The following is a 22429-nucleotide window of genomic DNA, read 5'->3' on the forward strand; positions in this document are numbered from 1 at the left end:
TAGCAGTGAAAACCAAGTTTGGCATATCCACGCAGAAAAGGAAGTATCGACAGGCTAGTGGGAAGCTGCAGAATTGCCAGGAAGGATGAAGAACTGGGCCAGCAAGAAGGGAAAGCACATGGGCCACCACGCTGTGAGGACAATGCCAAGGCCAGGTCATGAGGACAGAAAAGGCACCCACAGTCACTTAGTAGACGGCAGCACAGCCTGTCCTCCACCGTCACCCCCGTTGGTATCTTGGAAACATGCACCTGTGACACACACCTGAAATTGAGTATTGCTGTCCTTCTTTGTTTGTGTTCCTAGCTATTGAGTCAAAGAGCAGAGCATGTGCATCTGATTGGCTGATCCTGGGTCACATGCCAATACCCTAGTTGCCAGTGAGTTTGGTAAAGCAAGTGTGGCATTTTCAGCCTATTAGGAGGCAGAGTCTATCTCTACAGTCCTGACTAATTACAGCGTCTCTTTTTTTCCCACACCACTAAGCAGTTCTCAGATACCCGTTGGGTGTCGTACAGTTTAACTCAATTCTGACGCTGTCTACCTGGAAATAGCATTAGATCCCACAGATTAAGGGCTCAGTCCTACAATACAGCCCCCAATCCCCACTTCCGATGGCAGTCACAAATCCAGGTCGTCATCTGTGCTTTAATTGGCTGGCTGTAGATCCAGAAGTTCCACCAGCCCTTTCCTCGGGTTCCATTAATTTGCTAGCGCAGCTCACAGAACTCAGAGAAGCGTTTCACGTACCAGATTACTGGTTTGTTATAAAAAGATGTAACTCAGGAATAGCCGGATGGAAGAGATGAGTAGGGCAAGGGCGGGAGCTTCCCTGCTCTCTGAGTGCACGCCACTCTCCCAGCACTTGCGCGTGTTCAGCCACCTGGAAGCTCTCTGCACCTGCCCTTTTGAGTTGTAGGGAGGCTTCATTACATAAGCACGATTGATTACATCTTTGCCCCCTGGCGATTGATTCAACCTCCAAACACTGTCCCCTCCCCAGAAATCAAGGGCTAGGACTGAAAGGTTCGACCCTCTAATCACTTGGTTGGTCCTCCTGGCAACCAGCCCCCATCCTTAGGTGAGTTTTGAAAGTGTCATTAACATAACAAAAGACACCTTTTAGGCTCTCAACATTTAGGAAATTCCAAGGGATTTTGGAGCTCAGTGCCAGAAATGGGGACAAAGACCAAATATGTATTTCTCACTCTAAATCACCACATCACAGCCTCCTATCACACTCAGTGAGGAATTATCCAAATACCAGAAGTGTTCCTAGCCTGGGCAACCAATCGGACGGACAGATGTTTACCACTCGGGCTAGATGTACTTCGGGGAGTTTTTATTGGTGAGATACGTGTTATTATCTTGTGACTGTTTACAGAGTGGCTGACCATTTGGGAAGTTTTCACGTCAGCATCTCATTCAGTGAGGTGGGGGGAGTGTTGTAGTACTATCACATAAGGAACCTGGTGGGCAAAGAAGTAATGCAGTCTGAGGAAGGATACGCAGCCTTTCAGGGCAGAACTGGAGCTTGACCTTGCGCTTCCGACTTCAGAGTCCGCGCAGCCTGTTCCCAGTGCACCAGCCTGCAAGACACAGTGCCCTGGTACAGTGCCGAGAGGGGCTCAGGAAGGTGTGTTCACACAGGCACGCTCACACGGAGCCTCTTCCGAGGACAGCAATGCGCGCTAATCTGGTTCTGCGAGGGCCAATTTAGCGTTTTGTATCCTCGTTCTGTCTGCTTGTGTTGTTCAGTGTTGTAACATCTCTCTGGTTGACTGAAGCCATATGTCATCCAAATGGAACCTGGACTTTGGCATTGGCCTGGCAAACCCTTGGCTGTGGAGTACAGCAGTAGAAATTATGAACACGGTATCTGTTCCTTAGGCCAGTGGAATTTACAGGCACTTCTGTGGCTGTGCCCCACACCTGTGCACTCTGCCAGATGAGAGTACAGCAGGTTAAGCCTTCACACTCTTTTTCCTCTCTGTGAATCGTGTATTTGCTCCCCTTTTGTGGATTGTTGTAGAAGCCAGGTGGATGAGCACTTTAAAGGATTATAACATTGGCAAATATATTTGGGGAATGACTACCTCAAAACAAGTAGTATGAGAAGTGTTCAAGTTTATTTTTTTTCATATCATATTAAATACTTCTGCTTACATCATATTAAACACTTCTTAAATTCTTAAGAATTTTAAGAATATTAGGTAATTTTTCTGTTACAGGGACAGAGGGTTTGTATCTTACTGTTTCTTATAAAGTAGGACATCGATTCTTGCTGTGAGTTAAGATATTAACTTGACACACGCGTGTATACGCATGCGAGGTGGAGGGTATATATGTTAAGCTTAATGTTCCTGTGTTTTAGACTAGGGAATCTCTCATATCTTGCAGGAAAAGCTGAGTCAACTCTTTCACAATGATGGGAGGAAAACAAAGCAAAAACAGCAACAACAAAAATCTCAAACCCTCTCTGCGTCAGTAGCTGGCAAAGTATCACCAGAGTGGAAGAACCCTTCCAACATTGGAAGGTCCCCCTTGGTGTATTTGAGGCGTGAGGTGGGGGCCAGGTGGTAAGAGAGTGCAGGTTATTGTCGCCAAGGGGAGAGGAGGCTGCGAGGGCAAGTCTGGGAATTAGAAGAAGTATATTTTCTGGGGAGGGGGACATCATAAAGTGAAGAATAACCCTATCATTAGTCAGGAGAGTCAGAGGGAAAGAGGGATGTGATTGGAGAGAGAAGGGAGGGGGTAGAAACTGGACTGCTGGTAATGAAGGATAATGGGAGAAAACCAGGGAGAATGTCGTATGATTGTGTTAGAAGCTTACTCCAGAGCCTTTGCAGGGGAGCTGATAAGTTGGTGTAGTGTTTAAATTGTCAAACGTAATGCTTTATAGAGAATAAGAAAATTTTGTAATTATTTGATAAATACCTTGTGTAAAATTTGCATAAGAAAAAATACTGATGGCTTTTGGTGGATGGTAGTTACTAAGCTTTTATTATTTTAGAAAATACTTGTAAATTTTGTTCAGGAAACATATTTTACTTTGACAACAGTTTGTGTGGTTGTTTTCTCATATTTCTAACGTAGAGAAAAAGGCCAAAGAGAAGAATTTGGAAGCTTGATAGATACAGGAGGTCTTGTTGGCTTGGTAGAGGTTAGAAGGGATTTAAAATGCAGGTGCCCGTGTGTCTGTGCAGCTGCACTGTTGCAGTGTGTTGCCCTGGGCCTGCCGGACTTTCCACAGCTCTACCAGGTGACTAACTTGTAACTGGGCCCAAGTGAGCCACCCCTAACGCCCAGCTGCTCCCCTCTCGCCTCCCTCCCAACCCTCACCTTGGCTGTGAGGTCTGGAACAGCCTCTCTGTGGGCCCTCCTGTGACCGCCGCAGGCCGATTTCAGTTATTTAGTACCAGGGTAACCCTATAGTTGTTTACGTGGACCCAGATTGAGGTCTGATATATGGTATTTGAAAATTTGGATGTATCAGATTTGAAATTCATGATATGCCAAAAGAAATTGGAAGAAATTAGATAATTTTTAGTAGTTTTATTTTTCAAATAAACAAATATGTATGTATATAGGTAGTGTCACCTATACCGTATTCAGGTGCATTCTCTTACTGTGTGCACATGTGATATATTGTCTTCAGCTCTGTATCACTCACTTTTCAGGGAGTCTGAGGATTGCATGGGTTTGTGGCCCTCAGTATTTATTTGACTACTTTCATCACCCATTATTGGAATTTTAGTCTAAGTAGTACCCATTGGGGCATGCTCAGTGTTTGTTCATGTTGATTAAAGGGGAACAATTACAGCCATAATTTCCAAATGGTAGGTATTCTTTAAAAATTATTGCATGGTTTTAGAATGCAATATTTGATTTCAGAGAGCAGAAAGTTTACCTCCTTACCAATGGCTTATTTGGGTTACCATGAAAAAGACGTGTTCTTGGCCAGTAATGTAAGGAGGCGTCCTAAAGGTGTCTGTGACAAGGCGGAAAGCCTTAATGGGCTTAAAATTTTTCCAAGGACAGTTCGCAATTGATATTTGAGAGTTAACTGTAAGTCATTATCTTGGGTGGTAACTCATAAGTTTATGTTTTAAAATGAAATGTACTAATTTATTACAGAGTCAGCCATTCATACAGCCAAGTGTTGGGTTTTTTTTGTTTTTTTTTGTTTTTTTGGTTTGTTTGTTTCTTTGTTTAAGGATCTGCAGTGTGCATAATGTGGCCTGGGCATTAATCAAAATTCTTCTCTATCATTACCTCACACTGCACTGAACTGTTTATTCCTCATACCCTTAATGTGCTCCTGTCTTCCCCACCTGGGTTTCTGTTACTCAACAGGGATTCCTCTTTTTTCTCTTCTCTGCCAGTTGAGAGTCAAGTCTTCCCTCCAGGCCTAGGGCCAGTACTTCTGGTCTGAGCAGCATTTCCTAACGCTCTAGGACTCATTTCCGCAACTCTTCAAGTGTAATTTACCTGCTTCCTTCTCTCCTGTCCTTCTGTTACTGCTCAAAATCTTCCTGTTTATTCTGAACTGTAAACATGTATTACCTCTCTTTTCTGCTTGTAAGCTGCTGTGTGCAGGGGTTTTGTCTTATTCGTATTTCTGTCTTCTATAGAGACTAGGATGATTCTTTTGGTACTTTATTGTTTAATAAAATGTTGAATCAGTACATGTGATATAATGGAATGTATAGAGAAGTTCAAAATCCATTTGTGAAAACAAAGCACAGATACCGACTTTAAGGGAGCCTTGCCATATCTTTCTCTTTCAACACTGCAGTCTGTTTGAATCAGGAGACCAGCCATCTATCACTGATTCTGTCACCAGTTGGCCACATACTCTTAGAACCTTCACAGAGAAGGTTCTCTGTGAAAGGAGACTAACTCTACCCTTTTTCATAGAATTATCACAGAGTTAAATGAGATCATCTGTGTGAAAGAAGTTTAAAAGCGCTTTGTACCTATGAAGTATTGATATTGTCATGAATTGGGGGGGTGGTTAGCTGATAACAATGAACAGTTTTTATGATGACATCTTTCTGGTAGTTCCTGTAGTCAGTCATTTGGAGAAAAGAATCAGAGCTGATTACTCTTATACCCTAATTTGTGGTAGAGGGGATTTCATATTGAGGTCTCGGGGTAGAGAACAAAGTAAGGTTATGATAAAAGAGTACCAGGGAAACGTGACAAGAGGGAGAGTTCCATAGCTTAATTTCTGTATTTTCTAAAGGTGCAAACTCGATACAACTGCCTTCAGTTTCTTTTGTTTTCCAGTGTTGGTTGTTCAGGGAACATTTGTGAGACACCTTCAGGCTCCCTGTTCTTGTAGCGTCTTACCCAGTGCCTCTCTACCTATAATAGTCTTTCTTGTGAACATTCACTTCTTCGATTATATGTTAACTTTCCTTATTCTTCTTAGGAGCATTACTGCAAATTTCAGGTAGTCATAGTCATAATTTTTTTTTAATTTATTTTATTTTTAATTAATTTATTTTTGTCTGTGTTGGGTCTTCATTGCTGCACGCGGGCTTTCTCTAGTTGCTGCGAGCAGGGGCTACTCTTCGTTGCAGTGCACGGGCTTCTCATTGCGGTGGCTTCTCTTATTGCGGAGCAGGGGCTCTAGGCGCGTGGGCTTCAGTAGTTGTGGTGCACGAGCTTAGTTGCTCCGCGACATGTGGGATCTTCCCAGACCAGGGCTCGAACCTGTGTCCCCTGCACTGGCAGGCGGATTCTTAACCACTGCGCTACCAGGGAAGTCCCATGGTTACAATTTTTTTCCAGGTATTTCTCCCAGAGAGATTATTTGCCTGAATATTCATGTAAACCTGACAAAACACTTATTGCTAGGGAGCCTCAATTGCCCCAGGGACACAGTGGTCAGGATTTCCACAGTTAAGGTCCTCCCTGCCCTCCCCACCCCTAGACAAATATATTGCCTTCTCCCTATGAGGTTTCACGTTTCTTCTTTTGGGATCTATGTGGAAAATCAAAAGAAGTCATAGCCCTTTCTCTTTACTCTTTATTTTTAAAAATTTACTCATTTTCCTTTCTTCGCCTCCTCCGGAATTCATTCCATGCTTTTAATCTCATTTCTTTCCTCCAGCGGTAATATGTTTGATATGTACCATCTCTGGCACTGGCCTGTTGTTCAACATGGCACGCCCTCATTCTCCAGATTCTCTGCTCAGCCTCCTGTCTCTCCTTCACCCGTTCTTGCTGTGACTCCTGAATCCTTCCAGGAGCTGCTGTCTCCTCCTCTCTGAGCAGTAGGCGCCATGCGTGGCTTGCTACCCCGCGCTGTTGGAGTTTGCCTTCTCTCTCTTTGCTGGTTGTCTCCTATTGAACTGCTCCAGCTGTTCAACCTACTCAAATCAAATCAGTAGTGGTTTTGTTCTCTGGCAGTGGCATTGAGTATCGATGGCAGCTGCAGGTCAGGGGAAAGGAACTTTAGGAACCAATATGCATGGACCCTGATTGATTCTGATACAATATCACTGGGAACAGCTTTCCCTGAGATGCTCTGAAAGAAATCATCCTTGAGTGCAGTGTTTTTAAACTATTCATTGTAATCTGTTAGTGGGAGCATGAAAGCAGTGTATTAAACTGCAACCAGAAATTTTTAAAAAGGGAATTTGAATATAAACAAAATATGAACGCATCACATGTAGTAAGGATGTCGTGTGTGTTCAAGGTTGTGATATAAAACGTAATTCTTCTTTTGATTTGGAATCAAAACATTGGAAAGCCGTTGCTCCGCTTACCCTTCAGTCTTTTTAGCTCCTTTGATTCCTCACCCCTTTTCTTTCTAATGGAAATTTAAGATTTTTTTTTTTAATAGTTGAGATAAAGTAGAATTAGAATATGGCCTATTTGCAGGACAACTTGATGGAAAATTGAAAGCACAGTTACTTGATTTACCAGTTGCAGGGCAGGTCACTTAGCCTCCACATCAGCTCCATGTCAGGGCGTGGCCAGCTAAGCAGCCTGTGTCCCAGCAGAAGCCCCCTGAAGAAGCCTGCAGTGAAGGCGCACCACCTGGAGGCTGTCCTGCAGATGGAGCGTTTCATTCAGGAGGATTAGAACCTGTTCAGGGTGGCACACCCAGACCCTAACAATTGATTTGTCTGGGACGTATGGGGTAATCATAGTCTGCTAAGGGGGTGGCAGGGATTTCTAGATTTATTAGGCTCCCACCAGTCTGGGGAGTGGAGGATATTGGAAAGAGATTTTAGGAAACACCAAATGGCTAGATACTAGTGTTGTTACTTCTTTTCTCTGGCAGTAAGAAATAGCTATAGGTTTTAAGTGATTGTGATGATTATTGAATGTAATATCTCTGGTTAGAAAATGACCATTCTTCACTAGTTCCTCATACCTGGTCTTGATTCGGGGAGACTCCGTGACCTCAGTGTTACCTTGCTACTCTAATGGACTTCCACTGGTCTTGTAAGCAACGTTCTTGAAAGGAAACTAAATATGTCAAATGAATAGTTGGAAATCGTCCCCCTCCCCCAATAATATGTGTAACGCATCTTTTAAATTTAAAGGAGTTATTAAAATGAAAATTATTTTGGTATACTGTTTGAAGTGTGGCTTTTTCCTTCTAAAGGTAATGAAGAAATTGGTTTTTTGTAGTTAAAGTAGGATTAGAATATGGTCTAATGAGAAACATTTTGACCCTGTTATCTTTATTTGCCATTGGATTGGAGGACTGTATCTTAGGACAATTATTTTGTACCCCTTCATGTTTTAGCAAAATAGTTAAATGACTTTTGTATTATCCCAAAGTCTACTGACTTCCCTGCAGAGGTGCTTAGAATGGACAGTCTGAGAACACATCTGTGTTCAAGTATAGTTTTGTGGGGGATAATTATAATTTTGATTATTTGTTGTGTTTCAAAATGAATGGGTTATAGAATGTCTAATTTTAATGATTTAAAATAAATTATTAAATATAAATAGAAGAGACGGTAGAGAAAGAAGTGAAACATTTAATTTGTTGATAATTCTACATTAGGTAAAGCTTCCTCTGTCCATTCCCAAGTGTCTTTCTGTTAATGATTTTAAAATATCAACATCCTATATTTTTTCCTGACCAATCTTTTGGGACTATTTGGCACGTGTGTTCCATCTGATGAAATAAAAAAAAATTGCAGATCTCAAGGGAAATAATTAAATGATTTTCTCTTCTTATATAAACATTTGCTTTGAAATATATTTATACTTCAAGGGCTTTGATATTTTTATCTAAAGCATCATTTCCTCATACTGTCTCAACCTCAAAATGAAACTCCTCTTTAAACTATTACCCAATATCACAAGTTTATCATATAGGTTAAATTTATGTGCCAAATGACTAAAAATGAAGGGCCTCCCCCCCCTCCTCTCTTTTGCCTTGAGTATATGATATCTGTGTTGGTAGAAATTTTATATCCTAATCCTTTCTAATTTCAGTGTTTAAAACTTAAAAAAACGTGTGTCCATTTCTCATTTGTAGCCATTGTGTTTTTACTCACCGAGCTCCCTTTTTTCAACCCCTTCCCACTCCAGCTGCTTCCCTTAGGTTCTCTGGGCTCCCCAGTACTCTTGTCTGTTCTTAGACTGCTCTCTGCTAGAACAGAGCAGGGTGTCCAGAGTGTCCTTTGCTCTTCCTGCCCCAGCCTGAGTGTCTTCCATGCTTAGCTTAACATGCTACTCCCCAGTCCTTCCATTCAATGACTGAGCACCCTGGGAGAGTGGAATGAGCCCTGGGTGGGGAGGGGGTGTGCGCAGAGAGTTGAATTCCGATTGAGACTCCAGCTGGGTGAAATTGTGCAGGTTTCCTAACCCTTGACCCTACCTTCTTGATCTTAATAAGGAGAGGGTTGAACCAGTGATCTCTGAAATCTCTACCAGTTCTAATAGCGCATGATAAAATAATTTACAATAAAGTGTAATTAGGCTTAGCCTTCTGAGGATGGGGGAATGAGTGTGTATTTTCAGTTTAAAACAATAGCTTATTGATCCAAATATGTGATTTTGTGTGTTGCATGTATTTTTGAGCATTTCCACCCGGCCCCCCAACTCAGACTATGATCCAGGGAATAAAATGCAAGGAGTCAGTTTTTCAGCCACTAATGTGCATATATATATTTCCTTTAGTCTTACCTTTGCAGGTGGGGTTCAGGAGAGATATCACTGATTTGTGAGAGAGGGTGGGTTAGTGGTAGGAACACCTCCCAGTGCAGAAGGACTCCTTTATTTTCACTCATTATTTGTTATGAGTTCATTCTGAAAGGGCAAAAAATCAAATGACCAGCTAATTATGGTAATTTGAAGGCTGTTGTGTCCCTGGGTAGCAAAGGACAAAGCCTGCAGCTGTCTCCCCACCCTCCGAGCCAGTGTCAGTGCCTCTACTCAGAGGGGATGCCGGTAAAGGTCCCCATACTGGTTCGTCCCCTGGGACTGTCTATTCTTAGATTCTTCAGTCTACTGAATTCTCAAAGTCTCAGAGGAAGCCAGGTTTGGGTTTTGGCCGTGTTACATGGAGAAGTCTGACCCTTTTGCATTACCATCGCTCTTACTTTTCTTCATTCATATGGTTTTCACCATATACATTATTTACGTTTAGGGGTGGATAGATAAATGAGTACAAGTTTCTCCTTTAAAAGGTATCTTATAGAACACTTAGACTGTATATTTTTAAAGGATCACATTTTTGAAATATCCGTTTTTGAGGGGCTTGCTGGTTTCTTTACTCACATTTTTATAAACTCAGTTACTAAAATCATTCCCTCCCTCCCTCCCTCTCTTTTTTTTGTGAGCAGCAGAGAGAGGATATAGAAGCAACTAGCCCCCTTACCCTCCATGGATGAACTTTAGACTCTTGGAAAAGTGTAATCACATAGTTCCCCGCTTTGACTCTTTAATTAAAAAAAGAAAAAAGAAACAACTTCAAAACTGCATTAACAAATCTCACACACACACTCGCGCGCGTGTGCGCGCACACACACACGGAGTTTTTAACTGCATGGTATAAAATCCCCAAGGTAGAAAGACCCTGCTGTGAACGGTCTCTCTCCTCATGTCCCCCCACCATCAAGTTCCCCTCCATAGAAGATACCAGTTGCTTGTCTCTCCATTGGCTGGTTTAAAATTCTAGTCTGATTCTGGTAAATCCCTGTTTTCTCTGTTTTCCCCCACTCCATAGTTATCTGCAGTAGAACAGTCTTTTCAATCTAGCATTCACTGCACATGTTCCAGTCATGCGGTTACAGAGTTGACCCTGCAGCCTCAGCAAAGGTTATCTCTTCAAAATTCTCTGAAACGCCCTTTCGGCACATCCATTTTGGCAGCTGGGTTTATGTGGGAGAGTTGGCAAAGCTCTTGGCCTCTCTTTCTGTGCTTTATGAAATCTGGCCAGAAGGGCAGCTAGGCAAGAAGTTCCCATCAGTTGCACTGCTGAGTATTTTCCATTTTTTTACCTGTAGTAAACAACAGTGTTCTTACCACGTGTGAGTAGACCAAGTGGGTGGTTTTTAAAAACATGAACGTACTGTAGCCTCACACTTAAAGTCCTATTAGAAAACTGCTGTTCTAATATGTGTGTGAGGTACTGTTGTACTGTTTTGACTTTTGATTTTGTAATCTTTTTATATATATTTTTAAAAATTGAAACAACTCTAAGATTATATTCACCAGTTACAACTACCTGTTGCAGTTTGGCCAGTAATATAACAAGAAAGATGGAAACTCCAAGTTGCTTTTCAGTGAGATGTATTCATTACATACAACATCACGTGCCTGGTTTCTTGGTAAAGTGCTTTCTTGAATGGAGACAACTGAGTCCCTGTGAGGCAGCTCAGGCCTTTTCTTCCTCCCTCCCTCCCTCCCTCCCTCTTTCCTTCCTTCCTTTTTAAAAAATGTTTTTATTTTTAAGTCACTTTTTCTAAGAAAATGTTGCTTCTGTAGCAGAGTTGACCTATTTATTTCTATAGATGGCCATCAGAGCCCTTCTTTTCTTTCTGTACATACCGTGAGCTCCACAGAAGTAGGGCTTCATGCAAACCATGTTGATGCATTTCCATAGTTATGATTCTCTGATTGAAAAATGACTGCGTGTGTTTGGTATGGAAAATACTTATTTTTCATTTTGTTTTAAATGTAAATACTAGTAACCTAGATGTCAAAGCTTCTGCGTTAGAAACGAGCAAGGCTCCTTTTACTGTTAAGTTTTTTTCCTGCTTGTATTATTATATTAGTAAGGCTCGCAGACTCATAGGTGAATTTTTCTCCCCATGATGATTTATGAAAGATTTTAGACCACTTGCTTTGGTATGCTGGTTCTGGTTGCTTCAAGAACAGGTAGTAAGAATTCATCTTTTACTCTTAGGTAGTAGACCCCTCACCCATTCATATACATTGGAAATATACTCTTTTTCTAGCTAAAATTTTTAGAATGAGATTTATCATCATGTACATTGCATGCATACTTTCTTTCCGAAGCTGCAGGTTTTTTTCTTGTTATGCTTCTCTTTTGTCAAAGAAGTGCACTGTAGACCTCACAGATCTGTGATACCAAATGCCTTCGATGGATCCTTGGGAAGAAAGTGTTTTAAAGTGCATAATTAGGGCACTTGAGCATAAAACTACAATTATACACTTGTGTGTTAATTTTGTGTACAGTAAGACTTTCGTTCAACACTGGTTGTAAATGAGAGGAAGCGTTTTGCTGCCAGTGAATGCCTGCATTTTATGAATACTTAAACAAAATCTTCTCTAATTGGCTGACCTGGAAAAAAAGGTGGAAACATCTGCAGTTAAGAGGTAGAGGAGAATACAAAATGTGTACTAGAGGTTTCTTTTTAAAAGTAAGTAGAAAAGTGATTTTACTTTTGTGTACAGCCATGGTTGCTGTGCCTTTGGAATCACTTATGCTATTTTAGTTGCTATTCCACAATAAAGACTAACAGTGAAAGCAGTTTAGATAAGGCAGTGAAAATAATCAAGGGACTGAGGGGGGCAGAAAGCAGTTGACAAGGAATCTCTGATCTAGTACAATAAAGGCTTTGGCTGGCATTGATTGACCATGCATTTGTTAATCAAGTTCCATGTACTAGCATTAGGGGGCACTCCTTGAAGTTTGGAGTTAATTTTATGGAAACTAAAGGATGTACCACTTTACAAAATGGATAGTAATGTTCCAGAACTTGTTACCCTCAAGAGACTAGAAATATAAATTAATTTAAGAAGGGTATAAATAAATTTGTGGGTAATAGAATGACAGTGATTATGAAGAGGAAATAAAGGCTGTTCAGGACATATCGTCGGCTTTTGGAAATTGAGGTCATGAAAGGCACTACCATTTAGTTCCCACAGCCACGTAGCGTATTCACTCCTGCAGAACATTGGTCTGACATAGTATTCGCTTAAGCTGTGATTTGCTAAATATAGAGCAGTTGGACTTAGAATAAGCAGTGAAATTTTGTAGGCAATTAATAATTATAAAGAAATCCAAGAGAGATTATATATATATTATTTTCACTGTTTATGATCTTATAAACGTAAAGTGTGTTACCTGATAAGGAAGTTTTAGAAAGCAAAATTTGTCATGAGAAAAAATTTATTGCTGATGACAAATGAGAACTTTTTAATTTAGTTTCACAAATCAAAAAGTAAAGCTATTTTCTGATACGAATTAAAAAAAAATTTTTAAGCTAAGGGAGTGGGCTAAAGTAGCCCAGATATGTTGGTTATTTTTCCGTCTGTTAAACAACAGCAGTGTTTATGGCCCGGAAGTTATCTGTTAGGTACAAGGGCATAGACAAAAATGGAAGTGGGCTCCATAGCAACGAGAGCTGAGTAACTAGCTTGTTTGTGTGGTTGGTCATCAAGCCTGTTCTGGAGTTTAGACACTGCTTGACCCCTGACTTCTTTGCTGACTCCTCCAAGCCCACGTTGTCTTTTTTCTGTTACTCAAGGGAAGCTGGACAAAATTTGAAGAAACTTATGGCTTTACTATACAGTGCATACAATAAGCACTCAGTATACATTCGTTGATTGTTTCTCAGTTTTCAAGCATGAAGGAGTAATTTCAGGAAGTTACAGAGTATTTTTTCCCCCCTTAGACAAGCTTAAGGACAAGATTTATTTCTCTTTTTAAGATAAGAAAGTGAATTTAAAAAGCACCTAAATTGTTTAAAAGTCTCAGTTGGGAACTTAGCTTAAGGGACTATAGATTGTGGAGCATTTGTAGGATTTTGACCGTGTAAACTTTATTTATTACCTTCTAACACATTATTTTTGACTGGACATGTTGACATAATAAAATTTCCTCCTGCAGTTGGTTCAGCCACACATAGACTTAGCATCTCAATTCCTTGCTGTGGGGAATTTTCAGTCTGTCTCTTATGCATGAAAAATAGCATTTACTCTTTCTGTAAAATCAGAAGCCAGCAGAATATGCCACAGTAGTGACTAAAATGTAGCTGTTGTGAACTCATTTTTCCTATGCTTTTTGCCTTCCTTTTTTTGTAGAATTTATATGGAAGGACTCACATTTATGATGAAAAACAAACAAATAAAAATTAAGAAGCTTTCTGCTGTTAAAGTTATACTTTTTGATAATTCTTAGAAAGACAGCAATAATTAATCCAAAATAAATTGCATTTAGTTTTAGATTCATGAAAAACTCAGAGTTGGTTTAAGAAATGATACATAACATTTGATGTATATTCTTCTGGGCTATTAATTCTTTACTCACCACACATACACAGATTTTCATATTAAAAAAATATATATATGGTTTTGTAACCTGCTACCCCTTAAGTCCCACCTCAGAAATCCAGGGACAGACTTTCTTGCTATTCAATACATATTATCTACAGTTAGAATCATTCATTTTAATGACTCTGTCATATTTTATTGAATAAAATATCATTACCCTCCCCTTTTAAACCAGTCTCTATGGAGGCACATTTAACCATTTAGGCTGCTTCCCTGCTTTTGAGTGGGGGTGGTATCAGGGGCGTGCAGTGACCTCCTTGCTACACATATCTTCGCACACTTGTTTTATATTTTTCCTTAAGGTAAATTCCCAAAAGCAGAATTCTGGGTTGAAGGGATATTGTTCCTATACATATTGTGACTTGCGTTAAATATTTGAATTTACATACTCATTATGATTGTTTCAGTATTAATTGCTGTGTAATATTTTGGAATTATGTAAATTGAAAGTATGAAAACTCCCTGTTAAGCTCCTAGAAACGGTTACTATTTTATTATCAAATAGGAAACTTACATCTAGGTTTAAGTAAGGCCGGAATGGTTTGACATAAATACATTAGAAAAAACGTGAGGTCAAAAGTTTAGATACCTTCTTCGTTATTAAGTGTATATACATACCTTTAAAGTTATAATATACATACAATGAAATGCTCAGACCTTAAGTGTACAGTTCGATGAGTTTTGACAAATAAGGTACACCTATGAACCAACCATCCCAGTTAAGATACAGAATATTTTCATCACCCCAGAAGTTTCCTCACCCCTCTTTCTCACCAGCCCCCATATCCCACAAGCACTGTTTTGATTACTATCACTATAAATTAGTTTTGCTATAAAGTTTGTTTTTGAACTTCATATAAACAGATTATACAGTTCGTTGAATGTGTGTTGTATTCGTTTAATATAGTTCTAGAGGGAAGTGTAGATACCAAACCAAACTGTTCTTAGAGCAAAAGGATCTGAAGCTGATACGAAAATTATATACTAGAGTAAGAACAACAGGTCTTTCAAAAGAAGGAAGTTGGACCCTTACCTTACACTATGTGCAAAAATTAACTCAAAATGGGTCAGACCTAAAAACATAAGAGCTAAAGCTCCAAAGCTCTTAGAAGAAAACCTAGGGGAAAGCTTCATGACATTAAATTTGGCGGTGATTTATTGGACATGGAGACCAAATGCGCAGACAACAAAAGAAAAGATAGATAAATTGGAGTATATCAAAATTTAAAACTTTTGTGCATCAAAGGACACTATCACGAGAACAAAAAGGCCACCCACAAAAGAGGAGAAAATATTTGCAAATCATATATCATATAAGGGATTAATACACAGAATATATAAAGCATTCCTACAACTCAACAACAAAAACCTAACAACCCAGTCAAAAAATGGGCAAAAGACTTTAATACATTTTTCCAAGTAAGATAAACAAATGACTGATAAGCATGCAAAAGATGCTCAAATCACTAATCATTAGGGAAATGAAAATCAAACCCATAATGAGTGTGATACCACTTCACACCCATTAGGATGGCTATTACAAAAACAAACAGAAAATAGCAGGTGTTGTCAAGGATGTGGAGAAATTAGAACCCTTGTGCACAGCTGGCAGGAATTAAAAAATGGTATTGCTGCTGTGAAAAACAGTATGGCGGTTTCTCAAAAAATTAAACATAGAACTACCGTATGATCCAGCAGTTCCACTTATGGGCTGGGTATATTTCCAAAAGAAGTGAAAGAAAAGGCTTGAGCAGGTATTTGTATGCCTGTTTTCGTAGCAGTATTATTCACAATAACCAAAAGGTAGAAACAACCCACCCATTGCCCACGATGGGACAAAATATTGTATATACTTAAAATGGAAATATTTTTAGCCTTAGAAAGGAATGAAACTCTGATTCATGCTGGAGCATGGATGAACCTTGAAGGCATTAGGCTAAGTGAAATAAGCCCGACTCAAAAGGAATAACCATATTCATGGGGACAGAAAGCAGAATAGTCGTTCCCAGGGGCTGGGGTGGGGGATAGAAATGGGGAGTTACTGTTCAATGGAAATAGAATTTCATTTTGGGATGGTGAGGTTCTGAAGATGGATAGTTGTGATGGTCACACAACAATGTGAATCTACTTAATGCCACTAAACTGTACACTTTATGGTTAGAATTCCACGTATGACTCTAGCAAAATCTATTTTTTCCATTTACTTACTGTGTTGGAATTAGATTGCTTCCTCTTTCTGGCTCTTGTAAATAGTATTGGATGGAATATCCTTCCTGGGACACATGTGAGTGTTTCATGGGTATGTATTCATAGGGGAATTGCTGGGTCATAGGGCAGTGCACCTTGAAACTTAGTGGAGAAACTGCTTTCTCAAACTTCTTTAGATAGGAAAAGGATGAGAATATAAACCTGATCATTTCTTCATTGTTGAAGTATGAGCAAAGAGTTCAAGGTAAAGTAAAATGAAAAATGGGGCCTGGAATTCTGCACATTTAACATGACACAGAGATTTGAAAGTTAATACTCATGTCCTTTATCAGAGTAGTTTCGTAAAATAAATACTTAAAGTAAATGAATCATTTTTAGCTATACTTTCGCTCTCCGATAATGTTTGAAAGCATTCACATTTCTTTGAAAATTGGAATAAAACATTTTGTTACTGTGTGTGCGCATGTTCCACTTGAAGATCCTCTTTATTTAGAAATGAGAGAAATTTCTGTTTTTCTTATTTTTACATAACAAATAGAAAATCCCTGATCTTAGGCATTTTTCTGGAGATTTCCATTTGGTTTAGTTTAGTGATAAATGTCCAGCGCGTTGGCTGGGCAGTAATGACCTCGAGGGTTAGCCGGTAATAGCCGAGGGTCCTCTGCTGCTGTCAATGTGAGATTTGAGGCTTTTGTCTATTGGATGAAGCTGAATCAAAGACTTAGATGGTATAAGTCATTTCAGTTTTATAATGTGTTCCATCATTAAAGTTTTATATAATCTATGTGCTGCCGAAGCGAGCACTGAAGTTTTATATAATAATAACTTGATTTAATAATCCATTGAACAACATTCATTAGTCATCCAACAAACATTTCAGTGGCAGGCCCCCTTCCAGGAGGCATACCATGGGTGTAGGAGTGTGTAGTCTAGTGATGAGGACAAACGGTAAACACATGAACACATAATTAAAGGGGTAACTGACGAAATCTAATAATCTCCCCTGTGGTAAAATCAAATCACAAGTGGCATGAAAATGATGGTGGGTTAGGCCGGTTAGGGGATGGGTGGTATCTGAGACAGAAGTGCTTTGTTTCCTCAATTCTCAGCACTTGGTTCCTGAAACTCAGTAACTCTTGGTTAAATTTCAACAGTTTGGTAACTGTTGAACAGTTGAATTCAACAGTTTGGTAATCTTATTTACCCTGAATATGGTTAAGAACTAAGAGATAAACAAAAGGACTCTTAGTAGCCAAAATTGATTTCGCAAAACTTGAGACGATAAAAGCTCATATGCTTCCCTCATGACTTAGTCCTTTGGGTCTTCACAACAGTGTGGTGGGTTTCTCGGTCCTCAGCAGATGCTGTGAAAGATGGGAGGTCTGAGTGAGGAGCGGTGTGGCTGAAGGCCTTGATGGCGTGTGAGAAGCCGGCAGTGCGAGACCACGGTTTCTCTGGGGTTTGTGCAGACAACTTCTGGCAGTAGGCTCTGGGGCATTACATGTATTATGGCTCCACCCTTCCATTTATGTTTCTTAATAATGATTGTTTGGTTTAAGATGTCAGAAAATCATATAATAGAACTTTGAAAGCCCTACATCTAAATTGATTAAAGCAAAAACATTATTGACCATTAAAGAATTGACAGTAGTTCCTGACAGCTGAGGTGTATTATATTTAGAAATCGCTTTTTAAAGATAACACCTAGTTAACAATGTTTTAGAGGTAGCACTACAACTTAGTTCAGTAAGTAATAATCATTGTGTAGAATTCCAGATAGGATGATAACATTGCTGGTTATAATATTAATAGGAATTCAGAGAGGAGGTAGCCCCATTTTGCAGATGGAGATGTAAGGCATATCATTATGTGATTGATCGTATTCACACAACTGAGGTACAGGAGGGCTTGGATTTAGATTTCATACGTTTCTAGTACAGAGATTCTTTAGGTAGACTAGAACTTAGTAATCTCTGTTTGGTCGTGGCTCCCACGTAAGGACAATAAGCCAAATGCAGTTGATTGGCTCTAGGCCCTATCAGTTATCCCAGGGTCTCAGAAGGTTAGTTAGCCAGTTAGTTAGTACCAGATAATTAGACCATGTATTTAAAAGGATAGCAAGCAGGTTTTTAATTGTGGAAGACAGTGATGAAGTCTCCCAAGCAGATGCTTTTGATGGTTCCCCCTCTGACGTTTGCTCTGTTCTGCAGATTGTTGCTATGGATCCATTGGAGATTTGCTTACACTCCCACCCATCCTACCTGCCTCCCCTGCATCCGGCTTGCTTCCCCACTTTTCGGAGTTGGAATAGATAGTAAAAGAATCTAGTAAGTTCATGGCTTCTCTAATGTTAGGAGACTCCTGCAATATGTCCTCTTGTTGTCTTGCTTAGAAAATAGAACCCCCCCACACACACTTCCATATTGTGCGTAAGGGTTTCTGTAAACCAGAAAGTCAACATATTAAAGTGCAATTCACAGGGGAGTTGCTGGCTGTGTTGACTGAGCTTTACAGTCATTTTAACACTGGCAAAGTGTTACCCTAACTGCTTCAAATCAAACTGCAAAGATGCTTGTGTGAAATGCAGTATTAGATATCAAATCAAACATATGGGTGTTGAACGGAAGGGTATGTGTTGTGGTAGTATATGGTATTCTAGCATGTGGAGTTGTATTTTATGGAAATTCTTTGGCTTGGCTTATGTCAGGGACATACATTCATTATGAGATATCAAGCTGTAAAATAAATAAAAGCAAAGAATTCAACTGTGCTGTTGAATGGTTTTCAATACAAACTTGTCTGTTCTACTAACTTGGGGTCTGCGAAATGAGAGGCATTTGTAAGCCATTGTGGCCAAATGTTTTGTCAGCGTTGCTAGCAGCTTGAAAATAATCTAGATCGGGTCAAAAGGAATATGAACTTTAGCTTTCTGCATTTTTTCCCTTTTACTTCATTGAATATGTTGCCAATTACTGTGCTAATTGGTCTTAGAGGCAGAGTGTTTAATATTTTCCTCCTCACTCTCTTCTTTTCCTCATTCAGTATTCTATAGTCAATTTGTTTTTTAAGTGTATATCTGGGACTGATGACTGAATTCTTAAGTATGTGTGCTTATGGGGATCATGTTCTTGCAGTTCTCAAATGGACCCTATTGTGGTGTTAACAGTGACTTCACCATTCTCATTCCAGGAGTGCTTTTTGCCGTCCTGATATCTTGTTTTTCTTTTCCTCTCCTGTTCTTTCTCTCAATTAGGGGAAAAAAAAATGTCAATAGATTTCTCATTTGAAAGAACATCAGAAAATATCATCAGTGGTGTATTTACTGAATGAGGAAGGACTTTTGTTTGAACAACGATTTCAGGATTTTTTAGGCTCATGTAAACTAGGAATGGAGAAGACTGATGTTAGGTCATTCTGTCTGTAACTCGGATATTTGCAGCACAGTGCGCTTTGCTTTATATCAGGAACCGTTTTATCAACTAGGAAAATACTATCCTTGTATAGCTATGAATATCTTTCCATCAAGAACTCATATTGATAGCTATATTGTTTGATATACATAGTATTGTTTTCTAAATGGGTTTCATTTTATTATAAAGCAGTGTTGTTTCTTTTTAGCCAAAATAGTATCGGGTAACGGAATTGCTGCTGTAACTGGTATCTGCTAAAATGTAATTGAGGCATTCTGACCTTAGTTGAAACAAACATGTCCCCAAACCACAAGCATCCAAAAAGTATTAGTGAGCTTGGACTGGAGTTCATTTTCATCTGAGTGTTGCATGAGAATGGATTAGCATAATGCTGCTTTGACTTTCTAGCAGAAACAATTTTTTTTTTTTTTTTTTTTTGGCGTTACGCGGGCCCTCACTGTTGTGGCCTCTCCCATTGCGGAGCACAGGCTCCGGACGCGCAGGCTCAGCGGCCATGGCTCACGGGCCCAGCCGCTCCGCGGCATGTGGGATGTTCCCGGACCGGGGCACGAACCCGTGTCCCCTGCGTCGGCAGGCGGACTCTCAACCACTGCGCCACCAGGGAAGCCCTAGCAGAAACAATTTTTTGACGTCAGTATTAGGAACTCCCCCCGACCCTGCCACTGGATTTTTGTGAAATTATCAATTTTTGATGTCTGATAATTTAACTCTGCTTCAAAAAATACTTTGTCTTTTGTCTTCATTGATAGTATGTGAGTAGAAAGCAGTATGCCAATTTATCTAGTGGGGAGAATATTAAAAATATCGAATTCAGTTGCTTAGCAAAGAACCCACTTCCTGTTGCTGAATTGAAACCATATTTGATTTCGCTGAATGGCACGTCTTGACTTTCTCACTTGCCCCGCTTGACTTCGTGACAGGTGCCGCCTCAGTATGGCCAGCCAGGTGTGAGCGGTTACTGCCAGCAGGGCCAGCAGCCTTACTACAGCCAGCAGCCGCAGGCGCAGTATCTGCCGTCCCAGCCCCAGCAGAGGTACCAGCCGCAGCAGGTGAGCACAGTCCTGGTCCCCAGGCCCCTGTTCTGAGGTGTCTTCCCGGCCCACTGAAAACATTTCTGTTCTCAGTGGGAAAAATTGAAGTTTTGAGAAAATGCAGAACTATAACCTAAACTCTTTGTTTACGAATGGATGTTTGAGATTGAAGGGTGGGAAGAAGAATGACTAGTTTAATCGCTTCTTACATTACTGGTTAGTGACAGCAGAAAATGTCAGTCATTTCATGTTCTTTGTCATTTGTGTTCTGAATCTTTCCAGAAAGTACTCTGTCACTCGGTTGAGGCTTATTCAGGAAAATGGTTTTATTGATCATTTAATCTATCTAGTTGGCACATACATGGTGTTTTTATGTTGAGCCTTCTTTTGATTTGTTCTTGTTTTAATGGTACGTGCTACTGGGTCAAAACATTGTTGCCTTTGGCAGTGTTATTCTTCCTAAACTAGCTTATAGACAGATAATCACTTCAATTACAATATATTAAAATACTAAAGGGAATCATGTACTTTTAAGTATGTTAAACACTTTCTAGTTTAAATCAGCCTCATTAAATACTCCTTTAGGTTATTGGGCTATGCATTTCAGCTTACATGATTTGTAGAAAAATAGTACATATGCATTTGGTACAGTGATTCAGTTTCATCTTGTTTTAGAGATTGTCGCTGAGTGATATTAAAAGGTATCATGAGCTCAGGACCTGTACTCTGAATTCAAATAGAGCTTTCATAGCACTTTCAGTCATAAGCGTCAAAATGTAACTTTGCATTTTATATTTTCCTCTCTTCTTTCATTTTTGTGGGTTGGGGGTGGTGAAGAGAGGGGAAGACAGTGACATTGACTATTCAGTTTTTAAAGTGCTACTTACACAGCTTGGAGAGGTTGTTGATGCTAAGCAACATATATAAATATATGAAGCTTAATTTTAATAAATTCAGCCGATTTCTTAAGTATTTTCTTGGGTTCTTTGGAGTCTTTTCCCATGTGACTTTTATTTGAGCTCCAAAAAGAGTTTATGACTTCAAAGAAAACATGTTAAAACAACAGCTGAGATTGAAGATCTGTAGAATCTTGTTTTTTGCATATGTTTTCAAAATTTTGGTTTTATATAAAGCAATTTATAGAGGTAGGAATGTACATTATTTCAAAGTTATTCAGTCTGGTCTTTTATTAAAATGTGGGAAAATTAAATAACCTTTCAATACCGTTTCTTTTTAAGTGAGAGAGACTGGTGTCTGGGTTTATGATATATAAAGTTACAGGCTTTTCCTGGGCTTTCAGAGCCTTATTGAGCTTCTCTGTAGACAGAATGTTTTGTCATGTCATCAGAGTTTAAGGAGGACTCAATAGAGAGATTATATTACTCATTTTCCTTCAGTGAGCTAAAATGAATCTCTGATTGTAAAACCAATTTGATTAAGGATTCTGAGTGCCTGTCATTTCCTTCAAGACCAAGTTCAAAATTTACTTCCTTTATGAAGCATTCACTGATGACTTCTTCCACATGGCAATTAGTTATTTAATATCCTTCATATTTAAATATTTAAAGCATACTACAGGTCAAATCTTATTTTAATGAATACTATTTTAATGTGCTTAGTTTAGGCCTCTTTTATGCTTTGAACGATACTGCTGTTATTTTATTGACTTGAATTCAATAAATTATATGTCAGGAAATACTATATAAAAATGATTCCTTAATGTAAATACTGTCATTTTTTTGGTATATTCTGAGGAAAAACAAATATTTCTCAAAGTATATTGGAAATTTTTTCTTGTTTTCATACTCCCTAACTATAGAATGTCTAAATATTTTTTAAGTTTAAGTTTCAGTAAACTCTTCTGGGACAAAGAAATGGAAATCAGAGACATTTAGGTAGTCTAATCAGAGGGTCTGGTTTGACAGGAACAGTTTTACTTTTTAGGGAATTTGATGTTCAGATAGATTTGGAAAGCTT

The 22429-nt window shown here is 39.3% G+C and overlaps 1 protein-coding gene across 8 annotated transcripts in view; it reads left to right on the forward strand.

Annotated features, from left to right (window-relative positions):
- Positions 1-22429, forward strand: part of ARID1B (AT-rich interaction domain 1B) — a 411248-nt gene that overhangs the window by 107450 nt on the left and 281369 nt on the right. For 7 of the 8 annotated variants that reach the window (XM_029223438.1, XM_029223435.1, XM_029223437.1 and 4 more), the window contains exon 3: positions 20342-20470. The exons of the other annotated variant lie outside the window; for it this stretch is intronic. In XM_029223438.1, coding sequence (XP_029079271.1) covers positions 20342-20470 — 129 coding nt within the window. The remainder of the gene's footprint in view (positions 1-20341; positions 20471-22429) is intronic. 8 annotated transcript variants of the gene reach the window in all.

This window comes from Monodon monoceros, unplaced genomic scaffold (assembly GCF_005190385.1).
Source record: "Monodon monoceros isolate NGI ecotype Baffin Bay Population unplaced genomic scaffold, NGI_Narwhal_1 Super_Scaffold_15, whole genome shotgun sequence".
Taxonomy (NCBI): Eukaryota; Metazoa; Chordata; class Mammalia; order Artiodactyla; family Monodontidae; genus Monodon; species Monodon monoceros.